Genomic DNA, 23,811 nt, shown 5'->3' on the forward strand with positions numbered 1-23,811 from the left:
TTGACCCAAATATTTTGGTAAACTTTTCATTGCATCGCAGCAGGGCAAAAGTTTGCTGGCCAAAATGTCGAAATGGTCAGCACTGGCAACTATTTCCAGATCCCCCAATCCCCCCCCCCCCCCCCTCGATGGAGTGCCAGTGTGTGTGCGGAGCAATTCGCAAGTAATTGGCAAGTGTGCGGCAAACGAATGAACGGATCGAAGGGCATCCAAGTCGGAAATAACTTGGGGCTTGCTTTGGGGATGTGCGAAAGTTGTTGCCAAAGGGGAAGGAATATATATATATCTCTAAGGGTCTTTCTGTACTCACTTTGATCCTGTTCCACCTTGAAGGAGGCCCGTATAATATCATCAGCGCTGGGATCCAGGCGGAACTGGAACGGCGGGCCGTTGCTCTTCGAGCGATCGTCGTCGTCGGTGGCCAGAATCTCCACCACCTTGCGGGGCGGCACATGCTCGGGCAGCACGGGCCGATAGTCCTTTAGGAACTTTGGTGCGTTGTCGTTGATGTCCTGGACAATAACGGTGAGCGTGGCAGTGGCGGTTTTCGGTGGCGAGCCGTCGTCGATGGCCAGGATTTTCACCTGATGGCGGGGCACGACCTCGCGGTCGAGGGAGCGCTGAATGGTCACGGAGCCGTTCTGGTTGATGGCAAACTGTCGCTGACGGTCCGAGGAGCGGTCGATGGAGTAGGAGACCTTGCTCTTGCCGCCCTGGTCCGGGTCGGTGGCCTTGAACTTCTCCAGCTCGGTGCCCACCTTGGTGTCCTCGAAGACGGAGACCTCGACGTTGGCGCGCTCGAAGTGCGGCTTGTTGTCGTTGATGTCGCGCAGCTTCACCACCACCCACGAGTAGGCCACGTGGTACTTGTCGTTGTCGTTGTCCTCGCCCTTGTCGTTCACTTGGATGCGGAACCGGAAGCCGTTGCTCTGCAGCTGGTCCTCGTAGTCCAGCGGCTGGACGATCTTCAGGGAGCCCGTGCCGTCGTTGTTCCGCACCATCGTGAACTTGTCGGCGCCGTAGCCGCTGTTGTCGATCACCTTGTACTGGAACTTGTTCGTCTCGTCCTCGTCGTGGACGGTCACCGTGAGGATGGGCATCTCGGGCAGGGCCGTGCCGTCCGTTTCGTCCACCTCCGTGAACCACTCGTCCTTCGTGAACTGCGGCGGCATGTCGTTGATGTCCTTGACGCGTATCGAGGCCGTCCCCGTCCCCTTCAGCCCCCCGCCGTCCATGGCCACCACCTGTATGGAATAGTCCGGGGTTCGCTCGCGATCCAGGCAGCACACGGCCGTCTTGATGACGCCCGTGTCGGGCTCGATCTCGAAAATGGGCGAGCCCGTCTCCTCCTCGATCACGTTCTTCTCGATCGAGTAGACGAGCCGGGCGTTGGAGCCCTCGTTGGGGTCGTCGTAGTCCACCGCCGTCATGGTCATCACCACCATGCCGGCGGTGCCGTTCTCCGTCACGTTGCCGAAGTAAACGCCCTGCGGGAAAATGGGGGCATTGTCGTTGATGTCCTTCAAATTGACCTGGACGTCCGCATAGCCCACCAGTCCCTCGCCGCCCTCGTCCTGGGCGAAGACCGTGAAGCGCCACTGGGGCCGTCCATTAGGTTGATCGCGATCCAAGGGCTATAAAAAGTATGAAAGGACGAAAGAAGGAGAGTGTAAAGCGCCGTTATATCCGTTCGGGGTTAATATGCGCACTCCCTAACGGGTATTGTGTGTAATTTTAAGCTGTCATAAACGCAAAACCGATTAACATCAGGGCGGACAACATTGTTGTAAGTCCCCAAACCCCTCCCAAACCCCCTCCACCCCGCTCTCCTTCTGCCTGTCTCAAGCACAATGGGGCTGGAAGCCCAACCTGAGCCCTGAGCCCTGTACCTGATGTTGATTCTGACTTTGATATGCATTCACAGCACCCTGAGTGATGTGCGTGTGTGGGGGGAGGGTGGGGGGAGGGGGAGCCAGACCCTCCTCATGATAAAAAGCGCAAAAAAAGGAGGGAAAACCCGATTTTAATCAGCGCTTTGTATCTGTTGGCGCATGCCGCACAGCTGCTGGCAGAACCCTTGGCTAATGCCCCCCAAAGCTCCCCGCCCCCCCACACTCACTCTCATGTGACAGCCACAGAGAAAGACTTTTGCATGGCGCTGACATTGGATTTGTCATAAAAGGAATGTGCCACACAAAAAGGCGACAACAACGGAACAAATGTGTGCAGAAAGGGTCCTCTTTGAGTGATGGATTAGACGCAAGGGTTATCCAGTGATCGAGGAACAAAGGGCTGCCAATAAGGCGACTCCAAGGGGAAGGATCTAGAAATTTGCACCTCTCTGGGAAGGCATTTTGTACTCCAGCAAACCATTTCTAGAACCAAAACATAGTCCCTGGCAAAAGGAGACACCCCTGACTACCCTCTAGTCTAGAAAAAAAAAATCTAAAAAATAAATAATGTACATATACGAGTATCCATACTCCTGCGTCGTCATCGCTTTAATTTGCATGACAAATTTGCCAACATTGTTATGACATATTCAATTTAAGGGATTAGTTGTGAGTGGGTCACGGACTGTGCTACACCCCCCACCCCCTCCCCTTCTTTGTACATGTTATCCCTTATCATGTGCTCCTCCCCCAGAGTTTCAGGGGGAGTTCCGAAACACTCTTCCTGCCATGAGGAGCGGTTGAAAATACAAAATTATATTTGTTTGCGGATAGAGTGGGAGGAGGGTTGGAGGGAGGGATAGTCGGCCTGGTCTATGGGGCTGAAAATGACTAAAGTGGTTGGGCCCCCAAATGTTTTCCATGTTTTTTTTCATGTTTTTTTCGTTTCATTCTGCGAGTATTTTGGATGCACGCATGGGAATTTCATTTAATTTGGCCCTGGAGTATTTCTCGTACGTACGTATACTTTTGGCAGTCAGTGTGTGCGCGGAATAAAGCGAAATTTTTGCAACTGGAATGCGGCATGGGGTTTTTCAATTGTGATTTTTGTAATTAGTTTTAATTTACTTTTCAATTGATTTTCGTGCTTTTTTCGGCGATTTAGAAAAGGTTTTGGCAATTTATTTCCCCAAAAAGGATCTCCAGGAATGTACAAGTATTTTTAATTGTTTCCTCGACAAGAACTATCTTTCAAGCCCCCAATAATGAGCACTTTCCCGGGGTTTTTTTTCACAGATTTAAGTGAGCATCGAATGGGCGGATGGGTGGATGGGTGAATGGGGGGTGGCCCCCCAATCAGCAATCAGTCTGTTGCTCTTTAAATATCGTTTTTTATTTATTGTGTACGCCGTGTGCCTGCGGCTTGTGGCAACTTGTTAATGCCCAAATTGGGAGGCGTACTTAACGTTGATTTAAGATTATTTCATTACCTTCAACACGAATATTTCGCCGGTGGTGCGGTTGATGTCGAACTTGCTGTTCGCCGGATTATCGGGATCAATGCCCTGGCCCGTGAGGAAGTACACGATGTTCTGGGGACGATCCTTGTCGCCGTCCGTGGCAGTCACCTGTTTAACGCAAGAAAGTGGTATTATTATGGAATATTCTGGAATAAATAATACAAATAAATACAGAACAAAAAGCGCAGCAGTAAACATGCCATAAATTATCATGCACAAAATAAATTAAACAAAATCATGCACTACATTTTTTTTTCTTCCACAATTTCTCTCGAAAAAACCTTTCCATTCTGTGACTTTTATTTGTTTTAATCCCCATTTACCATTGGCTTTTGTTATTACACTTTTTTCATCGACTCTAATCAAAATGTTTGGCTAATTGAACCCCATTTTTATGGGACTTTTTTTTGCTGGCGGGGATTATGCTTTTGTTAGCCAAATGGCGACAGATATGGGGTTTAGTCAATGGAAAAATATGTTCGAGAGACCGGGGAGAATGGTGTTTGTTTGTCGGTTAGTAAAATGTAAATAAAAGGTGATTTAAAAGTGCTGAAAGATTGGTTTTAATTCCCTTTGTTAGCCTTAAGCTGCAGCTACATTTATTTTCCATTTTCCGACCAGTTTAATTAAATTAGTTGGGAAAAACACACACAAGCACAAACCACAATACAAAATCTGCACCGACCCCAAGCTTAATCGAGCAAATGCTGTACGTGTGTGTATGGGTGTGTGTGTGTGTGGCATTAATACTTAAAGAGCGTATTCGATTTAATTAGCAGCTTTTACGGGCGGAATCAAAATCAGAAACAGAAACAGAAAACGGGCTAATGGAAAAACTATGATAAATAAAATGGGAAAACTTTACGCCCGACATTTAAGCGTGGCAATTAAAGACCGCAGAGATGGTTGACGCTTACCAAAAACCAGAAAAATAAAATACAAAAATTTAATGTTCAAAAAAAGGCGGTTACACGAGGCGTTTTCAGCCGAAGGAATATGCATATATTTATACGCCGTGTCGCATCGGTGGAAAACCCATCGTGTGGCCTGGGATTAATGCCCCACTATGTCCTTTCAACCTGAATGCCTGGGGAATTTTACTTTCAATTTAAATATAATTTTTTAAAATTACTGCCGAATGGTTTAAATTAACAAATTTACCCATCACCAGGCGATTATTCATTATGTTTACGGATTGTTATTGCTGGCTTACAATGCGAAATGCGATTGAATGGTGAATGGCGAATGGTGGAGAGGATTTAATGTCGCTGGGGGTTAAATTAATTGTTAAATGAGAGTAGGCACGGCTATGTACAAGATGGAAATGGCATGGATACGGTACGGAGAGAGATATGGTAAGTGGTATATGGTATATGTTATAGCGAGACCTGCATGATGGTAAAGGGCGTGGTCAATTCCTCGTCAAGGGTACGGTTGTAGGACGTCTGCGGGAATTGGGGCGGCAGATCGTTGACGTCGCGCACATTTATGACGATGGTCGTTTGATTCTCATTCAAACTGTCCGACGCAACCAATTTCAGTTCGTACTACCGTATGCACAGGACATTAAATAAAATATATGGCCGGCGAACAGGACATTTGTTTTCGGGCGCAACGGGGAAAGAACAATAAAGAATAAACCAAAAAAATTAAACAATAAACAATAAAATACGCATAAATTACACACAAAAAGAAACCATTAAAATATTGATTAAAGTAAAATTTCAGTTCAAATAATGGTTTTACACATGTTTGCGGGTCAAATGAAAACTGCCCCAGATGGTCCCCACTCGAAACTGAAGCAAAGAGTATCTTGTAATAGTTTTGACCCTCTTTGACCCCCTTTGACCCGCTTTTACTCATTAAATGGCCACAATTCAATATGCTTCGATCTTGTGCATATTTGTACTATATTTTCAATTGACGTTCCGTGCTTAATGATAAATCAATATTATTATACGTTTTTTATACGTTATTCTGTTCCCTCCTCGAAACCGCAATGGAAATTATTTATAGATGACTGTGGATATGCGAGTATTTTTAAGTTTTTTTCGCCGACATTTGTCCACTCCAGAATGGACGGCCCTTTTTTAATTGTTCAATTACTTTTCAGGCGGTTTTTTCTATGCCCTTAAATCACACGAGCCTTAAATCGAATGCAAAAAAAAAAAACCGTCATGCAAGGGGCAAAACTTTTTCAAATAATAAACTGCGTAGTCCATTAATTTTGCAGAGCCGTAAATACCTTTAATATGTCAACAATTTATTGACTGACAGAAAGAGGAGCAAAAAGTGCTCCCCCCATAATTAATCGACTCTAAAATATATTTGTTGTGTGTGTGTGTTTTTTTTTTGGTTTTTGTGCAATAATATTTGTGGCTTCAGGCATGGAACGGGATTGAGGGAACAAAAACTCTTGACATGCAATAAAATTCTAGGAAAACATAAAAGAAAACAAAAACAACATTTGTTTCCATCAGCCTAAGAGCAAAAGCAAAAAGCTCTACGAATAACGCAACCAAAGAGTGAATACTATTCGAGTGAATCGTTTGAATCATTGACCTGCAAGACGCGTTTGGGCAAATTGCGATCATCCTCTTCGGTGATTTGGGTGCGATAGGTGGGCCTCTCGAAAACAGGCGGATTATCGTTCACATCCTTGACATGGATAATCACAGTCGTGTAGTTCTCCTTCAGATTGTCGGAGGCGGCCAACCGTAGCTCGTACTGAACGAAGGACGAGGCAGGATGCGGGGATGCGTGGATGGAGGGAATATTTCATAATTAAATTACATAATTCATATTGTAATTTTGTATTGTTGCTGCTTAATTGATGAGATATTTGCATACACTGTGTGCCCTATACTGTAAGCCCTGACTGTACGAGTATGCCCTCAAAGGTCCCTCCCGATGAGGAATTTCCAATTAAAGTCAAGGCAAAACTGCCATTGTCTTGGCCCCGTCTTGCACTGCACTTTTGGCCAATTGTTCAAATTGAAATTCAATTAAGATTTCGCCTGCCTTTTGCTGTGTTGCTCTGTTCAATTAATGTTTCGCCAAGGTTCTCTGTGGCCACTGCTATTTGACTTTTTCGCCCAAAACTCTGCTTGGGAGCTCTTCAATATTTAAGTAGCCTCGCGGTGGCCCTGGCGGCCCCCACGGACCGGGGGGGAGTTTCTTAATGAATTTTATAGAAGTCTAAAGAGAGAAAAGCAATATCTAAAATACTCCTCGGATCCTTGAAATTCCTTTAAAAAGGAACAGCCTTTTCGGGGAAATTTTACATGTTTCGGAGCGACATAAACAAATCTCACAGTTGACTGGGCGCCACGCTTATGTCATAAATATATCTCTGCGGAAGAACGTTGGTCGATTACAGAGGAGCAGGCTCCTGTCCCTCTTTTTGGGGGGGAAACTTACCCGTCGCCGCGTTTCGTAATCTAAAGCGCCGGCTACATAAATGGCACCCGTCATATTTTTAACCGCAAAAGCGCCGCCAATGTTGCCGCTTGTAATTTCATAGCGGATACGTGAGGCTGTTGGAGGAGACCAAAGAATACGAGTATGTGAAAGATAATAATTGTGGAATTCCTGTGGGCTGGTGGGGGGATATACTCACACTCATCGTGATCCTTGGCCGTGACTGTGAGCACTGTGTGCTGGATATCCTCGTTCTCATCCACTTCGGCCTCGTACAGCGATTTGTCGAAATAGGGCGGATTATCGTTTTTATCGGCAATGCCAATGCGTATGAATTTGGTGACTGCGAAGGAGAAATGGAGACAAGACGACATTTCGTTTAGTTAAATTTCTCATTTTCAATTTTCGACACTTGAAGGGAGGTCGTCCTGGCGGCTGGGGGGCGGCTGGGGGCGGCTGTCTGCTCAATTATCACGTACTAGACACAATGAGGGGAGACAAGGCAACAATTTGACGCCTCTTATTGAGGCCGCAATCATTTTGTTGGCCCATTTTTACAAGATGATGTTTTGGGGGCTCTCGAAGAAGGGTTTGATACATTTCTAAGGGGATTTGAAGGGGCTAGAGGGCACCCCACAGCCTTATAGGGTTATAATTTTCCTGCCAAAAAGGTCCTTGTGTTTCTCCAAGGGTATCTCCAGCTTCGACTCCAAATCGCCGCCTCTTTTCAGCCACGTTTTTCACTGGCTGCCGCCTACGCATTTTGCATATTAAGCAGATACAAGCAGAGATACTTTGGCTCTTATTTGCATGTGTGATGATGTAATTTATTTGATATTCATAGATTTTCCATTTCGCCACAGGCATACTACCCCCACCCCCAATCGAAATAAATTTCAGTTTCAATATTAAGGGCAAGACTTGGCCGCATAATTAACCATTATAACGTTTCAAATGTTAAACAACACCTTTTGTGGCTAGAAAATGGGTCGGATTGAGTTTCAAATGGATGGATGGCTGGACACAGAGCCAGAGAAAACACAGAGAAATTTAATATGCAAGTGCAGGGCAAATAGAAGAAGGACTCCAAAGACAATGCCCTCTTCGGGGGCAGTGGCGGCGGGGGAGGGCTCAAACAAAGCCACTGACAATGGGACGACATATCAGTGGACATTACTGGTCAAGTAAATTACATATATCATTTATAATTGCGCCAATAACAACACTCGAAAGCAGTGCAGTGCTTCGCTTAGCTTTAATTAAATAAATGCAGGAGTCTGTGGAGTCTGTGGAGTCGGAAAGGCAGACAAACAGAGACCAAAGACCTGGGACATTGCTCAGATTTATGCTCCAACATTTGCGGCAGATGTGTCCCAGGATGCGACAAACTTTTGCCGCTTAACAGCCCATAGACAACTCTCAGAGGAGAGGCTCTGAGACGATGGGTTTTCCACCGATGGAAGGAATCTATTGAGAGCCGGCAGCCTGTGGTCTCCGTCGGTGGAAATCGTATCGTCCCTGCTGCGGCCAAGTGTTTCTGTTTATCAATTTACTTAGGTACAGGTCCTCCCTTTTCTTCCCAAAGGACACAACTTTCACTGCACGTACATGTGGCTGTGGCTGTGGCTGTGGTGTTTGTATCTTGGCTTATAATTTGGCCCAGCCCAGGTCCTGGGCCAGGTCCTGGATCGTACGTATCTGTGTTTGCCAGAATTATGCACATTTGCAGGTTGACAACTCTGCTTGCAACTGCTGCATCTGTGGCATGGCCTGCGAGCTTGTGTGATAAGTTGCCAAAGAGAGATGCATCTGCATCTGTATCTTTGGGCGTGTATTTGTGCGTTCGGTGCGCTTAAATTAGCAAATGTTTGGGCCAACATTTTGAATTAAATTTATGGCAAAACATTGCTAATTGCCAACTCAGTTGTATTTCGGTTTCCATGTGACGACATTTTAATTAAAACTTGGGGGAAATCATAGTCCCATTCGCACTGGCACTGGCACTGGCACAGGGACTGGCATTAAATGCAAATCATTTTCCAGCATACTTATTAATATTTATGCTTATGTAACAGAGCTCTTTCCCCCACTCTCTGCTTCTGCCGGATGTCTAATATTAATTTCGAAATAAATCTGTGTGCATTCTGTTTTCATTTCTAGTTTTGTTTTGGGCTTTGGGCTTAAACAGGGACAAACTTCCATTAATATTAAACCTCTTTAATCAAAGAAATATGCCCTGTACTTTCAGAGCCTACTGGCCCCTGCTCCTTTGCTCCTTTTGCCCCTTATTGTCCCTATTTATTTATTTAATATAATTTTCCATTTTACCTTTCTGCCAACAATTTCTGCCCCGACTTTATTACATCAAAATTAAATTTATCGATGCAGATGGCTGCAGATTGAATGCTGATGTTTAAGTTATGAAAAATTTCACGTTGCCTCGTGTTTAATGTCGTGTTTTTTGTTGGCATGTCATGCCAAAGGGAGAGCTCTCTCTTTGAGTTCCCTGCAACGCGTGTCCTGGACATGAAAGCATCAGTTAAATGGAATTTCCATCCAGGGGATGCATGGAATTTATATTATTTATAAAGCAAGTAAAACCTTTAAAGCAAAGGCCAACGCCAAAGCCAAAGCCAACGTTTAATCTAATTTTGAAAAGCTTTTATCCGCCGTGACATTTTTATCGGCTTGAGGCGCACAACAGCTCCGGAAATACTTTATCTACTTATCCAACACCATTTTGATTGCATCTCCACTCGAGAAAAACTAAACTGGGCCAAGAAGGGCGGGGGGGAATAGAATGTATCCCATTGAGCTTTTGGACAGCTGCTCGGAATCCCGGGGATCGTCCGTAAAAATTGACATTGAAGCAATTTCGGGTTAACTGGACTCGATTGAAGGGGCAAGGAGTGGCATGCCATGGAGTGCCAGAATCAAAGTCAACTTTATCACTTATTTAGCCCACATAAAGTGGGTGCCACACCCCCCACTCCCACTCGCTTCTCTCGGTTTGCCAAACAAATAGTGTTCAATTTTTGTCCTCCCAAAAGATGTCACGCTTTGGTGCACAAAATGCCACATGCCACGCCTTCGAGTGTCATAAATTTATGCGCTATTTTCTCCCCCTCCCCCCACCCCCAAACACACACCAACACATACTCGTATGTAGAGTCTTTTGTGTGTATGTGTGAGTACGTGATGTGGCACAATGTCAAAATCAAAGATGCCATATTTTTTCCCAGAGCTTTCTTTGGCAGTATTCCTATGGGACTGGCTCCCATATATCCCCCATATATAGCTCCTCCCCTACCCCCTCTCCTCCTCTCGCTTGGGCTGTTTTGTTGCGGCAAAAGTTTATCGTCAAGTTTTGCACTTGAATGAATTTTAACGATATTAAATAGCACAAAAAATAATAAACAATCACAAGCCATTGGAGAAATAAATATTTTCTCAGCCTTCGCGGCCATTAAAGAGGGGGAGCCTAGGCATTCCTTCAGAGTGGGGCAGACCCTAGCCAGAGGCAGGAGGAAGAATATCCTCCTAAAGACCTAGTGCCAGGGAAGATACATCGACAAGTACGTCCTTTGTCCTTGGTCCTTGGTTCTTGTTCCTCCCCTGCCTTTCAGCTCGAGGTAAAACTAATTGGCCTCGCTGCGGTCCCCCCACGTTGCCGTTTTATTTTATGACTGAGATGCATTTGCGGCACACAATGTGCCGCAGGAAATCACAACACGAATCGCTGGCTGCATCCTGCATCCTGTAGATCTATGGGGCACTGTGTGTGTGTGTGGAGGCCATTAATGGGGCTTAATGTGGCCTGGCCATAAAGACAAGCTAACTGCATGTCCGAGCACAGAGATCACAATGTCTCTGTGGGCCCTGGCTAATGCCAGCCAACGCCATCCAGGCAGAAATGAAAGGAAACGAAAGTAGGAGAAAGTAAGAGAAAGGAAACTGCAAGTAAGGCCAAGACATCTAAATTGTTGCAAGAATATTTTATTGCAATTCTTAAACTCTTCGTCCGTCCGTCCGCCCCTCCGTCCGTCCGTCCGCTCCCTCTCCGGCTTGTGGATGTCGTAAAAACTTGTTCAAATGCATTTTGTCGCTTGGATGATGCTGCTGCTGCTTCTGCTTCTGATTCTTTTATGATTGTGGTTTGTCCATCTGTCTGTCTGTCAGCCCGTCTGACTGGCAGATGCTGAGCTGTCCTGAGCTCGTCCCGACGCTCGTCCTTGCTCGTTGGTAGAACAAAAATTTATGCGAGCTCCACAACAATGTGTCCTGCGGTCTCTCGCCCTGATATTCTGCGGCCGTGCGTACACATATGATTGTCATGTTTGTGGTTATTGGGGTTTTTCACACCCCATAGGACAGGCTCTGTCTGTCGATTGGTACACGATCTCCTGTTCGGAGAGCGAAGGAACATAATACCTCCCTGGCAAAGTCCCTAGAAAGTGCTTTCTCCGCGGGGAAATATGTGAGGTGCGGTGCCAAGGTGTCCCATCAATGGCCCATGATTTATTTCCACTTGGCTGCTGCTGTCCTTCCGCCCTTCAAGGACACTTTTTAATTAGTTTATATGCCAGACACAGCGTCGCCCACGACCCACCGAAAAAAAAGGAACCATTAAAATCAATTGACAGCCAAACAAACCTCCTTGTGCCTGGGAAAATCAGCCAAGGAAATTTTTGTCACGTCCTGCGCGAGGCATTGGCAAATTTATGAAGCCCCCAAAAATTTGACAGGCGATACCAGGGGCATTAATTGATAAAAAAAAAATAATAATCTATGGCACCCAGGTGAGCGATGATAAATCGTGGAGAGTGGAGAGTGGAAAGTGGAAAGTGCTCCGAGACTCCATCATGATGGATGGCAGAAAAAGTTTCCCTCAATTTTCTTAAAGCCTCAGTCGGCCTTCGAGTTGAAAGCGAATACTAAATGGAGGCATTAAGGCAGCAGCAGCAGTCTTGCAACACGGCTGATAATAACATTTGTGGCAGGACAAAAAAGCAAACGACTTTTTGGGAGCCTTGGTGTTTTGCGGTTTTTGCGGTCCAAGTGAAAGCACAGAAAGAGAGGGAGAGAGAGAGAGGGAGAGGGGAATTTTTACTTTGGCTGATGACATTAACAGCCAAAGGGGTGGGGGTGGGGGGCAAAAGAAACATCTTGCAGTCCCCAAAAATAGTTGTCATTGTTGTTGTTGTTGTTGTTGTTGCTGCTGCATACGATTTGGTACAATTACCAAATGGCCATAATTCTGTTGTAACCAAAAACTAGAGCCTCAGCTCTTGCACTTGACTTGTTTATGCCTTGTGTCGGGCTGTTGGCTTGTTCTGGGCGCATTCTGGTTCTTGGAATTTATGCAGATACCAGGCCCAGCCCCCCGAACAGCTTTTGCATAATGAATGGGCCAGGGCCTGGACATGGGGCCATGACAATTACTAGTCCGAGGCACTCGAACCATTCCACTCCATTCCATTCCGAGGGAGATTCATTTTCCAGCTTCATTTACCGGTTTCGACAGCAAATTGAGTGCCACAAAAGTTGGCCCTGTCCAGGATGTCATTGGTAACTTGCGGGAAGGGTGGAGGGGGGTGGGGGGGAGCTCTAAAATGTCGCTAAACTACGTCAAGTGGACAAAGTGCTATATCAGCAGAAAACTTGCCCCGAAACGCACCTGCGACCACCTCTCGTGGCGACTAATCATGCTGAAAGGCGTGGAGAGAAGGGGAGAGAGGAGCGGGGACGGAAGCCCGTGTCATAGTTTAAATTATGTGCGAAACTTTGGCCAAAACTTTTAATAGCATCCACAGCTTGCAGGCCGCATCGAGCGGTGTAAACATGTCGGGAATTCCGGCTTACTCGCCGGCATATGTCCATTGATTGGTATCCCTTGGAGTATCCTTTCGAGCGGGCCCCGAATGCGTGTCGGGCATTCGAAAGACTTGCAGCTCGGCCCCGCGCTGCACTCAGGCATTAAATTGTATCTCTCAACTTTCATCACGACTGTCGAAAGTCTGCTGCCAGGAATTTGAATAGAAGACAGGTCGATGGATGAGGAGGCGAGGGGGCAGGGCCTCAACTAATTTAAGAAATCTATGGCTTTAAGAGCAGTGGTCTCTCTCGCCCTCGTTAATGGAGAAAAGTAGCCAACAAATTAGAATCCTATTAATACAAATTACTTGGCATCTCTTTGGGGGGGCTCCTTTGACCTTGGACTATCGCTTGGTGGGGGTGGGGGGGTCTGGGAGTGTCTGCCACATACAAATGGAGATAATTATCCAGCACTCGAATGGCCATTAGGCATCTGAAGAACTTTCAGCATTTGATAAACTCAAATTAATTACATTGATTTATGCCCTCACGCGTGCCACACAGACCGGAGAGACCAGAGAGACCAGAGAGACCAAGGACAAGAGCCGTCAGTCGGATAGTCACGCGTGACTTATCGACACGCGTCTCGGGAGTGACACAGAGACAACACGAACCCCCCAGCCCCGCCCATGGAAAGCGTTTTTCCACAGACCCAGACCCAAGCATCAATCAATTTTTGGCAGTAATTTATCAAACTATTGCGATGCGGTGCGATACAATTTAAATTCTTGCCTAGTTTTGCGGCAGCACGTACACAGATATTGGGAAACGGAACATAGAAGTAAACCTGGGATCGAAAAAATAGGGGATATCTAGGGAAAATGGAATGAAAAGCGTCATATCCCACAAATACTCTCGGAGGAAGGTTGTTGCGGGCATAGGAAGGTCTATGGAAGGAACCGTGTATAAAACACCTCAAATATCATTCAGATAATGATCAGGATCGAAGAACAGACAGAACGATAGATCGGCAGTCTTTATTGTTGTGGGACTCCTCTTCTGCCTCGTCTCTCTTTCCTCAACCTGATTGTCGCTCCTATTCTTGTGACCACAACTGTATGAGTGTGTCCGTAGCACTTACTGCAAGTATATATTTGCTTTATTTTTTATGTCCTCCGCTCATGCGAGTGTGGCAGTGGAAATCGCATCAACAATGTCGTGCGCATGTTTTGTCAATAATATTTTCCATTTGATTGATGTTCCTTGCCATAAAAACCATTGAAATGTGCTTCAAATGGAGATAGAATATGGAGCACAGGAAAGGGAAAGACAACTTATCGATGTGGACACGACAGACACACACACACACACACACACATGCGTGTATGGCAGTGAAACGTCTCCAGACCTTGCCACAGTCTGTGCTGTGCTGTGCTGTGTGGCTGCCACTGTTTCATCCAGCAGCTGGTGCTGCACAATGTTTTGGCTTTTATGGCCACAAATTCATTGTTGTTCCCGTAGAAGGTTTCCTCCCTCCCCGCTTCCTCCTCCCCACCCCCATCTAGTACATCGTCCCACTATAAATATTCTTTATGCCCCATTGCGGTCTGTGGTTGACTCGCATTACAAACAATGCGACTCTGAATGCGAATGCGAATGTGTTTCGTCTACAATTGCCGGTTTATGTTTGTTCCACACCTAAGCATAAAATTTCATTTCGTTTTCATTAAAGTGAGGTTCAGAAATTCGACCTTGCGGGAGGGCTGCATGAAACCCTATGAAAGTGGAAAGTTTTCCTCTACAGAGGAAGAATATTTTGGAATAAAAATAAAGTCCTACCCCCATTTCCCTGGCAAAACTGCTTAAGATCTATTTGTAAAGCTACAATTTCTACAGCTTTTACAGCCTTTAAGAATGTTTTGGAAATGGTTGAATAAAAATATAGTCTTACACCCGACTACTCGTCGGAAATGCATTATATTTTGTTCTCTAAGATCCCATAGAATTCCCACAGAACTTCTTTTCCAAGAACTATAGAAATATGATCCACTTCAGAGCTCTCAACTGCCTGGTTTTGCAGAGAATCAGTAGCATTTCCTAGTCTTTTCATTGCAGCTTCTGTTATTCCATCGTTAGACTAATCTATAACGAATCTATAACCCAATAAATCGCTTGTCCTCTGGCGCTCATTGTCCTGGAAATTGATTCAAATAAGGAATCGAAATTCTATCAAAAATGTAAATTTCAAGAAATATTTCTTTGTGTTTCACTCTGAAAATTTCCATCGTTTATTCCCTATCAAAATAAATGCCCAGCCCCTAGCCGGGCGGGCAGCACAGCACAAAAATATTGTGCATTTCCCAGAACCAGAGATCAAATATGCAATCATTTCAAAGAGAAGAATATTCATGTCGGCCAGGACCAGGACCAGGACCAGGACCAGGCCTTTGCCGGCCTGCAAACGGAAGCAGGGCTTATCTGGGGCACATGGATTTATAGATATGATATTCAGCCCCCCTCTCTATTTCCATTTCTATTTGTATTTCTATTTTTGCGGCGTACTCGTGTGTGCAATGAAATTATTTGTGTAAATGAAACAATGGCTGGAGTTCAAATGTTAGTTAGTTGATTTTCCAAAAATTGTATCTAGGTTTTTGAGCGCGGAAATGGCCACACAAGATACGAGTATGAATGTTTGGTTTTTCCGCTGGCCAGTGCGTGGCTCTGCTCGATTTTTCCCTTGTTCGAGTGTATTTTTTGCGTGAAAATTAAAGTGACTGCAGTCCCTAACAAACCGAACCACAAAACCGCATGTTGCACTTGGTGTTCTATGCGAAATGTTTGTGCTCCACCCTCCCCCACCTATCCCCCTTTCTCCTTTTTCCTTGTTGCTTTTGGCAGCTCTACAAATCTTGCTGGCAGAGGTGTATCCTGTATCTATCTGTGTATCTGTGTATCTGTGTGTGTCATGCATATTTTCAGGTATTCTCTTTCCCTTCGCTCGGCTTTCGTTTCGTTTGTTCCCATTGTGTTTTATTGACCCAAGCCCATGAAAGTTTCAGTGCTTTTCCTTGACTTTTCCCCACCCCAGACCCAGCCCCAACGCCAACGCCAGCCCCAATCCCAATCCCAATCCCAAACCCATGACGCTGCTTCTGTGTTTCCTAAGCAGCTTAAAGTTAAGAGGGATTGCTTATAAAGTTAACTGGCACTGAACTCCAGCGTCAAAGTAATTAAAGTTTTTCCTCCATGCGGTTACCTGTGCCCCTCCCCATGTGGTTTGTAAGGGGCGGGGGTCATATGTGATTTTATTCACCTGCAAAGAAAAAAATACAAAGGAAAAAGGGGATTAGTTTTGGTATTGGTTTCGATTGATTAGCATTTGAAATTCTACCCCTGCAGGCACGCGTCATGCGGCAGTTGCTCTCGGTTGGGTGTAAACCCTTTCCTTCACTGCCTCATTATGAGCTCTGCCCCTCGGGGCCCATCTCCTGGAATATTCCCATCAAAGCAAGTCACTATTTGCACCTCACCCCAGATTCCCCATCCCAGAAATCACCAATCAAAGTATCAGTTTACTTGTGGCTCCGATTACACAGCCCTGGGGGGGGGGGGGGGGGGGGAATTTAAGTTTTATTTTAAGCTTTGAAGCCCCTGCACCAGCCCCTGCCCCCGCCCATAGACACTTGCTTGAAGAAAATAGAATTTTAATTAAATTGTTTGCTTATTCGCATTTTTCTGGGAATCCTTATGCTCCTTATGCACACAGGAAGTCTGCTCCTGGCAGTCGACACTCTTTGTTGCCTTAAATTACAATTTTTCCTTGTTCTTTATTAAGGTAGAAATTAATTTTCATGGCTCAAATCATGCTTGCTGTTTCATACATTTGTTTCATTCATCAGCAAACTGCAGGAAGTATTTTCTGTCACAGGAATTTCACTCTCCCGTGCTCTGTGCTCTGTGCTCTGTGCTCTCTGTTGCATAATCTGTATTTGACGTTTGCCAGAAATCACGACAAAAGGTGACAAAAGTGACAATGAAAAAGGAGAGAAAAATGGAAATCCCACGGCAGAGGGACCACTGAAAAAAGTGCTTTGTAATCAGCTTAAAGTGAAAGGACTTTGGCAGTGGACACCTCCCTCTATCTCTATCTCCCTTTCCCTCTCCCTCGGGCTTCTTTTTTTGGTTGGAATGAATCTTGGATTTGGGTTTTTCTTCCACGAGTGGATTTCTGGTTTTTCGGTGGCTTCTGTTTGTTATGTGAACCAATTAGTGGACTTTTGGGGTTACGCTTTACTTGATTATATAAGCGATTAACCCGGCTCTGGGATAGTGCTTCTTTGTCACTCTCTGTCGCCTCTTGGCTGTTCCTCCCGTCAGGTAATTTCATGGCTCTCTGCTTTGCTCAAAATGTATTTAATTAACTTTAATTTGTTTTAATTACAAAAAACTTGAAAGGGAAATAGAATACGCTGACCGAAAAGCGAAAAGCGTCCAGAGCGAAAGGCAAACAAACAGCGGAGTGTCGCATCATGGGGCAGCATCACACCCAACAAAATGGGGCATAAAATACGACAAAAAAAAAAAAAAACACAAGCAAGAAAAAGTAACATAAAATATTGTAAAACAGCGCTCTCTGTTGCATTTTAATTACATTTGCATAAGATGCAGCTTATCTGCCCAATGCCATGGCCCATGCAACATGCCACGCTGCCACGTTGCCACGCTGCCCCGCTGCCGGATTGCAGTCTGTGCCTGGCCCTGGCAGAGCTCTGAAAACCTTTCGATTTATATATAGCCTTTTCTGCATTTTTGAGATTAGAATTTAAGGCTTAAAGGTCGCCAGAGCAGAGCTGCAAAATGCTCGACTTTATAGAGATTTCTATACATATTCGTGATATTTCTATGCTTTATGTGGTTCCTCGGATGTATTCCATATTTCTATAGATATGAGGATTATTTGAGGGATTTTTATAGGTTTTTTTTTGCTTTAATGGATAATATTCTAGGCCTAAGAAGGCCTTTGAAAGATATGGCTCTCATATTTGGTGTATCTAAGCTTCAGTCTACTATCTACCTCTAATCCATAAATAACCTTTATTGGGCAATTGTATCAACTGGAATACTCTCCTTCTTCGAGTGTTTTTAGTTCCATTTCCATAATTTTCCATAGTGTAAAAATGCCACCAATTTGTTGCCATCTTTCCCCGCATGCAACCCAGGAGTAGCTTTAATATTTTTGTACTTTTGTATGCCATATAATTCCTGATTAATCTTCAATGCCATTTACATGTCCGAGCTACAAAAAAGGTCCGCTCCAATCTGTGCCCGTTTCCGTATGGGCATGGAAATTCTTTTTCATTTCTCACTTAATTACTTTCAAAAAATGCCACAAGAGCTGAATGCACATCCTGTATCCCAGTGGCCAGTGGACAGTGGCCAGTGGCCACTCCTGACGTACACGCATAACAACGTAAAAGGCATCCTCTCTGCCTCGGATCTCGTCATCGCCATCATCATCATTCGCATCCGCATCCGCATCGGCGTCGGCGTCATTTGGTGACAGTTTGTTCAAACAATTTGCACAAAAAACTCAAAAGCCGAACATTTAACAAATACCCAGAGAGGCAGAGCCACAGCCACAGCCACAGCCACAACAACAACAAAAAAACCTACTGTCAAAATAGTGGCTGCAACAAAAAGTGCTAACAACGGAAGAGGAGAGAGGAGAGCAGAGGAGAGTGCCAGCAAAAAAGTATTCCATAAATAAAAGCGACGCAACAATCTCGCAACACGTTGCAAGTGGCAATGCACATTGTTATCAACATTTCTCTCTGTGTGTGTGTGTGTGTGTGTGTGTGGCAGTGGGGCGTGGCACGTGCCACAGATTAATTGCTGAGTTGTGTTCCAGAAGTTGGCAAAACCAGAGAGAGAATTATGGGGATTAAGGGCCAGAGTTGACCAAGAAGAGGCAGATATATCAGCTGTACGATCCAAAGGGTTTAGAATTCCAGGACTTGAGATGATTTCGGGCTCAAACCACATCTAACTCTATCGTTGCTACCGCTTTCCAGTGGTTATATATGTGTCTAAGCCCTTGTCCGAGCACTCCATAATTTTCCACTCTCCAAAAAGAGCAGACAGGCAGAAAGCGAGAGAGTTTACACACAGTTTAGTAACCAATTCATAGATGAATCGAAGATTAAAGCCAGCTTGTTAGCATCCTTTTGTGGCAGTATATGTTTCGAGTACTGCCCCCCACAGCCCCCTCTGGAACCGCAATCTCTTCGGCCCACTATTTACCTTACGTGTTCACATTTAGTTCATTTGTTTGTCCAGCTTCCACTCAATATGTTCGGGCAGCAGTTGCTGTTGTGGCTTATTTCATTATCCCACTCCTGCAGGGCCCATAGTCCCCTCCCTCCCTCCCTCTGGGTTGTGCTGATAGTGCAGGATGTGGATGCGGAGGTGGATGAAAAGAAAGAAATCTCTCCAGTTTCGGGCCAAGTCAGCTCGTCTTGATTTGGCTTTTGGGTGCGTGTTTGCCGAGGCCTGACCTCGTTGTGGGTCCTACCGCTCTCTCTCTCTCTCTCTGTCGACTCTTTCGACTGCTCGGTGTTCGGTGTAGCAATCAGTGTACGCCTAGAGAATTTACTGCCTCGATGTGGAGGTAAAATCACAGTCGCTTCAATAAAATATACACGTGAATGTTCTCTCCTTCTCTCCTTCCTGCCTGCCCGACTGCCTGCCCGACTGTAGCCTGCCTTCTTGGCTTTTGTTTGTGCCGTGTCCTTGGCAGAAGAAGCTTTTTGCTAATTTGCTGGCAGTCGAGCGAGCGAGCGAGCGGGTTTTTAAAGCAGCTGCCGAACAACTGCTGGCCAACTGCTGATAATAATTTCCATGACCCCAATTTCGATGGGGAGGCATGGGGTGGCATGGGGGGGGATTCAATAAAACAATGGAATGATGGAAAATTCAATTCGTAGAAAACTCAATTAGTTGCCGGAGAAGGAATATTCTTTCTTGTTCTCCCTCTCTCTGGCTTCCAGGCGTTGACTGTGTTTTGATTTGAAACTTTTTGTGAATTTTGCGACTCAATTGTGAGCCACAGAAAGGCACAAAAAAGCGACAGAAGGAAGCGACACAAAGGCCACAAGGAAGTAAAAAGTTAAACGAGACTCGAGGACGTGTCCGTGGTATAAAATGTAGCCGGAATTCTGTTGCAGCGCTCTAACAATTGCACTCGGGGTGGCACAAGATGCCGCACGGACACACAGCCACGCCAGACAATGAGCATTTCGACCATTATAGTAGTAATAATGGAGAAAAGTAAGCAATCCTCGGGCTGGAGCTTCTGTTTGTCCTTTGGGGGCAAAAGCAACCCAAAATTAAAGTCCCAGAAGGCAATGCAGTTAATCAATAAGCAGCCACAGATACACATATCTCTGCTTTAAATTGTTGCATAAACTGTGCACCACTAGGCGTATGCGTTATGGCACACACATGTCTCAGATCTTAAGGACTGTCCGTCCAGCGACACGTGCCCGCAAGTTTTGTCCAAGAAAACTTTTAGCTCCACCAAATTCTTTTTTGTATTGTCCAACGCCCACAATCGCTTGTGGGACCCTCTTCTCAGAGACATTTACGACTTGTTATGAGGCCAAGTCGAGGACGGGGCTGCTTAGAGCCAAGTGGCAACACTTGAGCTCAATTGTCTGCGCGTTGACAAAGCGAATTACAGCCCAGGAGCTGGAGAGCCGCTTGGCTACCACACAAAGGATATATAAATACGAATGTATATATATTTTTGCCACAGGACTTTAAGGACTGCCACTGCCACTGCCACAGCCACAGCCACCTGCCGCACAATTAAATCATCAAAAAGTTCAATACGCCACGAGTGAGAGAAATCAACTCTGACAGCAGGCAAATCGGGGGGTGGGGGGGTTTACTTTCGATTGTGGGGCCCATAAAAGGCTGCAGTCTCGGGCCAAGTTTTGCAGTTTCACCATTTTATGGCATTTGTATGGAAAAGTTTCTGTTGGAATGTGGTTTTCCGTATCACCATTTATGACTTTTCTATTTGTCTGTTACGGTTTTTATGTGTTTGTTTATACTTCTTCCTTCCTTAAGGCTTTAATTCGGTTAAGATACATTCTCCATGGCAAACTGTGGCCAATATTTGACTTTTTTTTAATTGGAAATATTGGCACTACAAATTGAGTTTTGAAACAGAGAAGCCGAAGACAGGTTAGCCCCGGAATAAAACTATATCGGGGCAGGAGTCAAGTTTGGAACGTTTTAATTAGTTTGCGGAACGAGCACTCGGCCACACACAGTCGAAACACGAGGCGTATGCGCAATGCACAATTGCATAATGACTTAATTAAAGTTTTCACAAGAGGAGCCAACAGAGGAGCACCGCCTACGCCGCCTCCACCGCCTTCGCCGCCTCCACCGCCACCCTGATAATTAATGCAAAATCTTTAACACGCACTAACAATTCCAAGTTTGTCGGCGCATAATAATCAACTCAAGTTGTGGAAAAACTTTTACGTTTATTATCAGCAAGCAGGCCCACGGGAAAGGCATATTGCACACACAGATTGCAATGCATCTTAATGAGCATTTGAGCAGAGAGGAGGTAGTAGGTAGGAGGTAGGAGGTAGGCCCGAGCACGATGAAGTGCAGGCCCTAAAGTCCACTCAACCATAAAGATATTCCCTGGGTCTGGGACTGGGACTCTGAACTTGGGTTTGTCTGCCGCTTCCACGGCTTAAGCGGCTTTAAGTTGGCGTGAAAAATTGTTGAGCCAAGTTTTGAGCAAGTTTTCGGGTCAATTAGAGAGGGCGGGGGAGGGTAGACAAAGGTTAAGGAGTCCGTGAAGAGTAGATAAAAGTTGCGGCGCAGAGTAGATAAAAAGAGCGGCGGCGGTGGGCGCCCAAAGGTGGAGTGGACGATAGATTTTGGGGGGCCACCGTATTTCACTGACGTGATAATGAAATTTTTGTCCTGTTTTTTCTTTTTTTCTGTGCCCCGTTAAACGTGATAAAGGTCGTCGTGTGACAGCTGGTCGAGCAAATAAACTTTCGCCCTGATTGTGTTAGAAAAATGTGACTCGAGCGATGATATAGAACAGGGAACACCCTGTAGAGGAGGGACTTGCCCTTCTAGGGCACGGGAATCTCTCTTTCTCTGTCGCAGAGCCGCCTGCACTTGACACGTGCTGGATCTGTCGCTTATAAAAAGTCCCCAAAAAGTGATAATTGTCAAATTATCGCAGGAAATAGACAAACAGAGAATGGAGGAATGGACCAGAATGGCAAAAGGTGGACAAATAGCAGGGGGGAGTGGGTGGAAAAGCCCCCTCTAAATGGCAATGGAAAAGCTAAAGAGAAATTGAAGCGAGTTTGTATGAGGGAAATCATTTTGGTCATTGTCCAGTGGCGTCAACTAATTGTAATGAATTTTTCAATTTTCCCCACATCCCCACACACACACACATGCACACACACACACACATGCACATCTGGTGGACTGATGAATGATGCACACTCGCTGCTGTCATCCATCACAGAGAGCACAGAGAGGACAGAGAGGACGCAGGACACAGGACACAGGACTTGGCGGACTTGGTGTTTGTCGGAAATGGAAACGCGGCGCTTTTTGCGGTCAAAGTTAGACAGACAGACGCATGGCTTCTCTCTTTCTGTGGATTTATATCCATCTCTTTCTGGTTTTCTGGTTTCCAATGAAAAATTAGACACGAGAGAGAGAGAGAGAGTCGCATGCGAATTTGTAATCCAAAATAATGGCATTTTTAAAGTGTCTGCCAGCTCTTTTCTCTTTGGTCAAGGACCCTACCCCCCTCTCCCCCCACCCTTTGGAGAGCTCATTGAAAACGGATAACCTGATCTGATCTGTCGACTATTTGATTGTATAACCTTGTCCATTGTTAATTTGCACAGTTGTTGTTCTTCTTGTTGTTTTTCCTATTGACGTGACGTGACGGGAGGCACTCGGCATTGTTTTTCACATCGAGGCTGAAAATGAAATCTAATTAGAGCTCCTCTGCCCCACCCCGAAGAAACGTTTTTGGGGGCCACAGCCAGCACGCGATGGTAATTGATGCTAAATGTGTGTGTTCCGTTGGAGCAGGGGGCTGGGGGGCTGGGGGGGGGGGGAGTCTCTGATTGTTTGCTGCGTGCAAATGAGTAACAAATTGAAATAGCTCTGCTGTAATTTGTTTTGTGGCTTAAAAGGGGTACGCAGGGGCTGCTGTTCGGACGTGCAATCAATTTGGGTTAAGGTCTCGGCACATCCAAAGAGCCCAAAGTGGTTTTTGGGCTTCGAACTTGAGGGAAATGGATAAGGGGTTCCCTCCACCACAAAATATAGTTTAAATCTGATTTCCTGCAGTGCATTTCCCTTAAATCCTTCCTCGAACCCAGAGACCAGCCAACACTTTCGCCTCTAATCTGCAATGCCAATCATTTGGCTTCTCCCTTCCCTTCTCTCGGCCCCATTTTGCAGCCGGAATGCTCTGCATTTTACAGCTGCAGATAGCTTTCCAATTAAGCGAAATAACAGAAAAATGGCAAATCGTTGTTTTACCCCGAAGCTTGTCATCTTTTTTCGGGGCGCATCGGAGCAAGGGAGGGGGAAAAAGCTAAACAGAACAATAATTGGAATGACAGTAAAGGAGACGGAGGGAAGGAGGGACCGTGGGGAGGAGGGGTGTTGTATTCGTATCCATGGCCTGCTTAAGATATTCAAGGCGCTCTCATTTGCACATTTCCGTTCTGTTTCGTTGTTTCTTTTTTTTTCGCTTAGCGGAAGTGCTGCATACGCCATGTTGGCAAACACACAGACACTCAGACACACAGACAGGGATGGCAAGGGGTGTCTCTGAGAGTTGTCTCTGCCTCTGCCGCTCTCTTTCTGTGTCGTTTTTTCTCCCTTTGACAAAGTGCAACGTTGACAATTCCACGACGCTTTAAGTGAACGAGGTATTGCAGTCGAAAACTCGTTCCACATTGCGCCATCTTGTCGCCGGATGTGAATTTATGCGTATTCAGCTCCAAGCAAGAAGGCACAAAAAAGTCCACAAGAAGAGGGGGGGGGGGAAAAAGTGGGAAAGAAGTGGCAGAAGATTGTCTTGCAAT

General features: G+C 45.5%; 1 protein-coding gene across 8 annotated transcripts in view; it reads right to left on the reverse strand.

Annotated features, from left to right (window-relative positions):
* LOC6595648 (neural-cadherin) overlaps positions 1–23,811 on the reverse strand; it is a 91,637-nt gene that overhangs the window by 11,341 nt on the left and 56,485 nt on the right. For 4 of the 8 annotated variants that reach the window (XM_026988143.1, XM_026988139.1, XM_026988144.1 and 1 more), the window contains exons 11-15: positions 7,032–7,175; positions 6,833–6,948; positions 4,801–4,959; positions 3,383–3,520; positions 311–1,634 (exon numbers count right to left, since the gene is read on the reverse strand). In XM_026988143.1, coding sequence (XP_026843944.1) covers positions 311–1,634; positions 3,383–3,520; positions 4,801–4,959; positions 6,833–6,948; positions 7,032–7,175 — 1,881 coding nt within the window. Of the gene's footprint in view, positions 1–310; positions 1,635–3,382; positions 3,521–4,800; positions 4,960–5,974; positions 6,140–6,832; positions 6,949–7,031; positions 7,176–23,811 lie in introns of all 8 variants that reach the window. The other 4 variants (XM_026988141.1, XM_026988137.1, XM_026988142.1 and 1 more) reach the window with 1 other exon arrangement.

This window comes from Drosophila persimilis, unplaced genomic scaffold (assembly GCF_003286085.1).
Source record: "Drosophila persimilis strain 14011-0111.01,24,50 unplaced genomic scaffold, DperRS2 tig00000191-arrow-pilon, whole genome shotgun sequence".
In the NCBI taxonomy this organism is placed as follows: domain Eukaryota; kingdom Metazoa; phylum Arthropoda; class Insecta; order Diptera; family Drosophilidae; genus Drosophila; species Drosophila persimilis.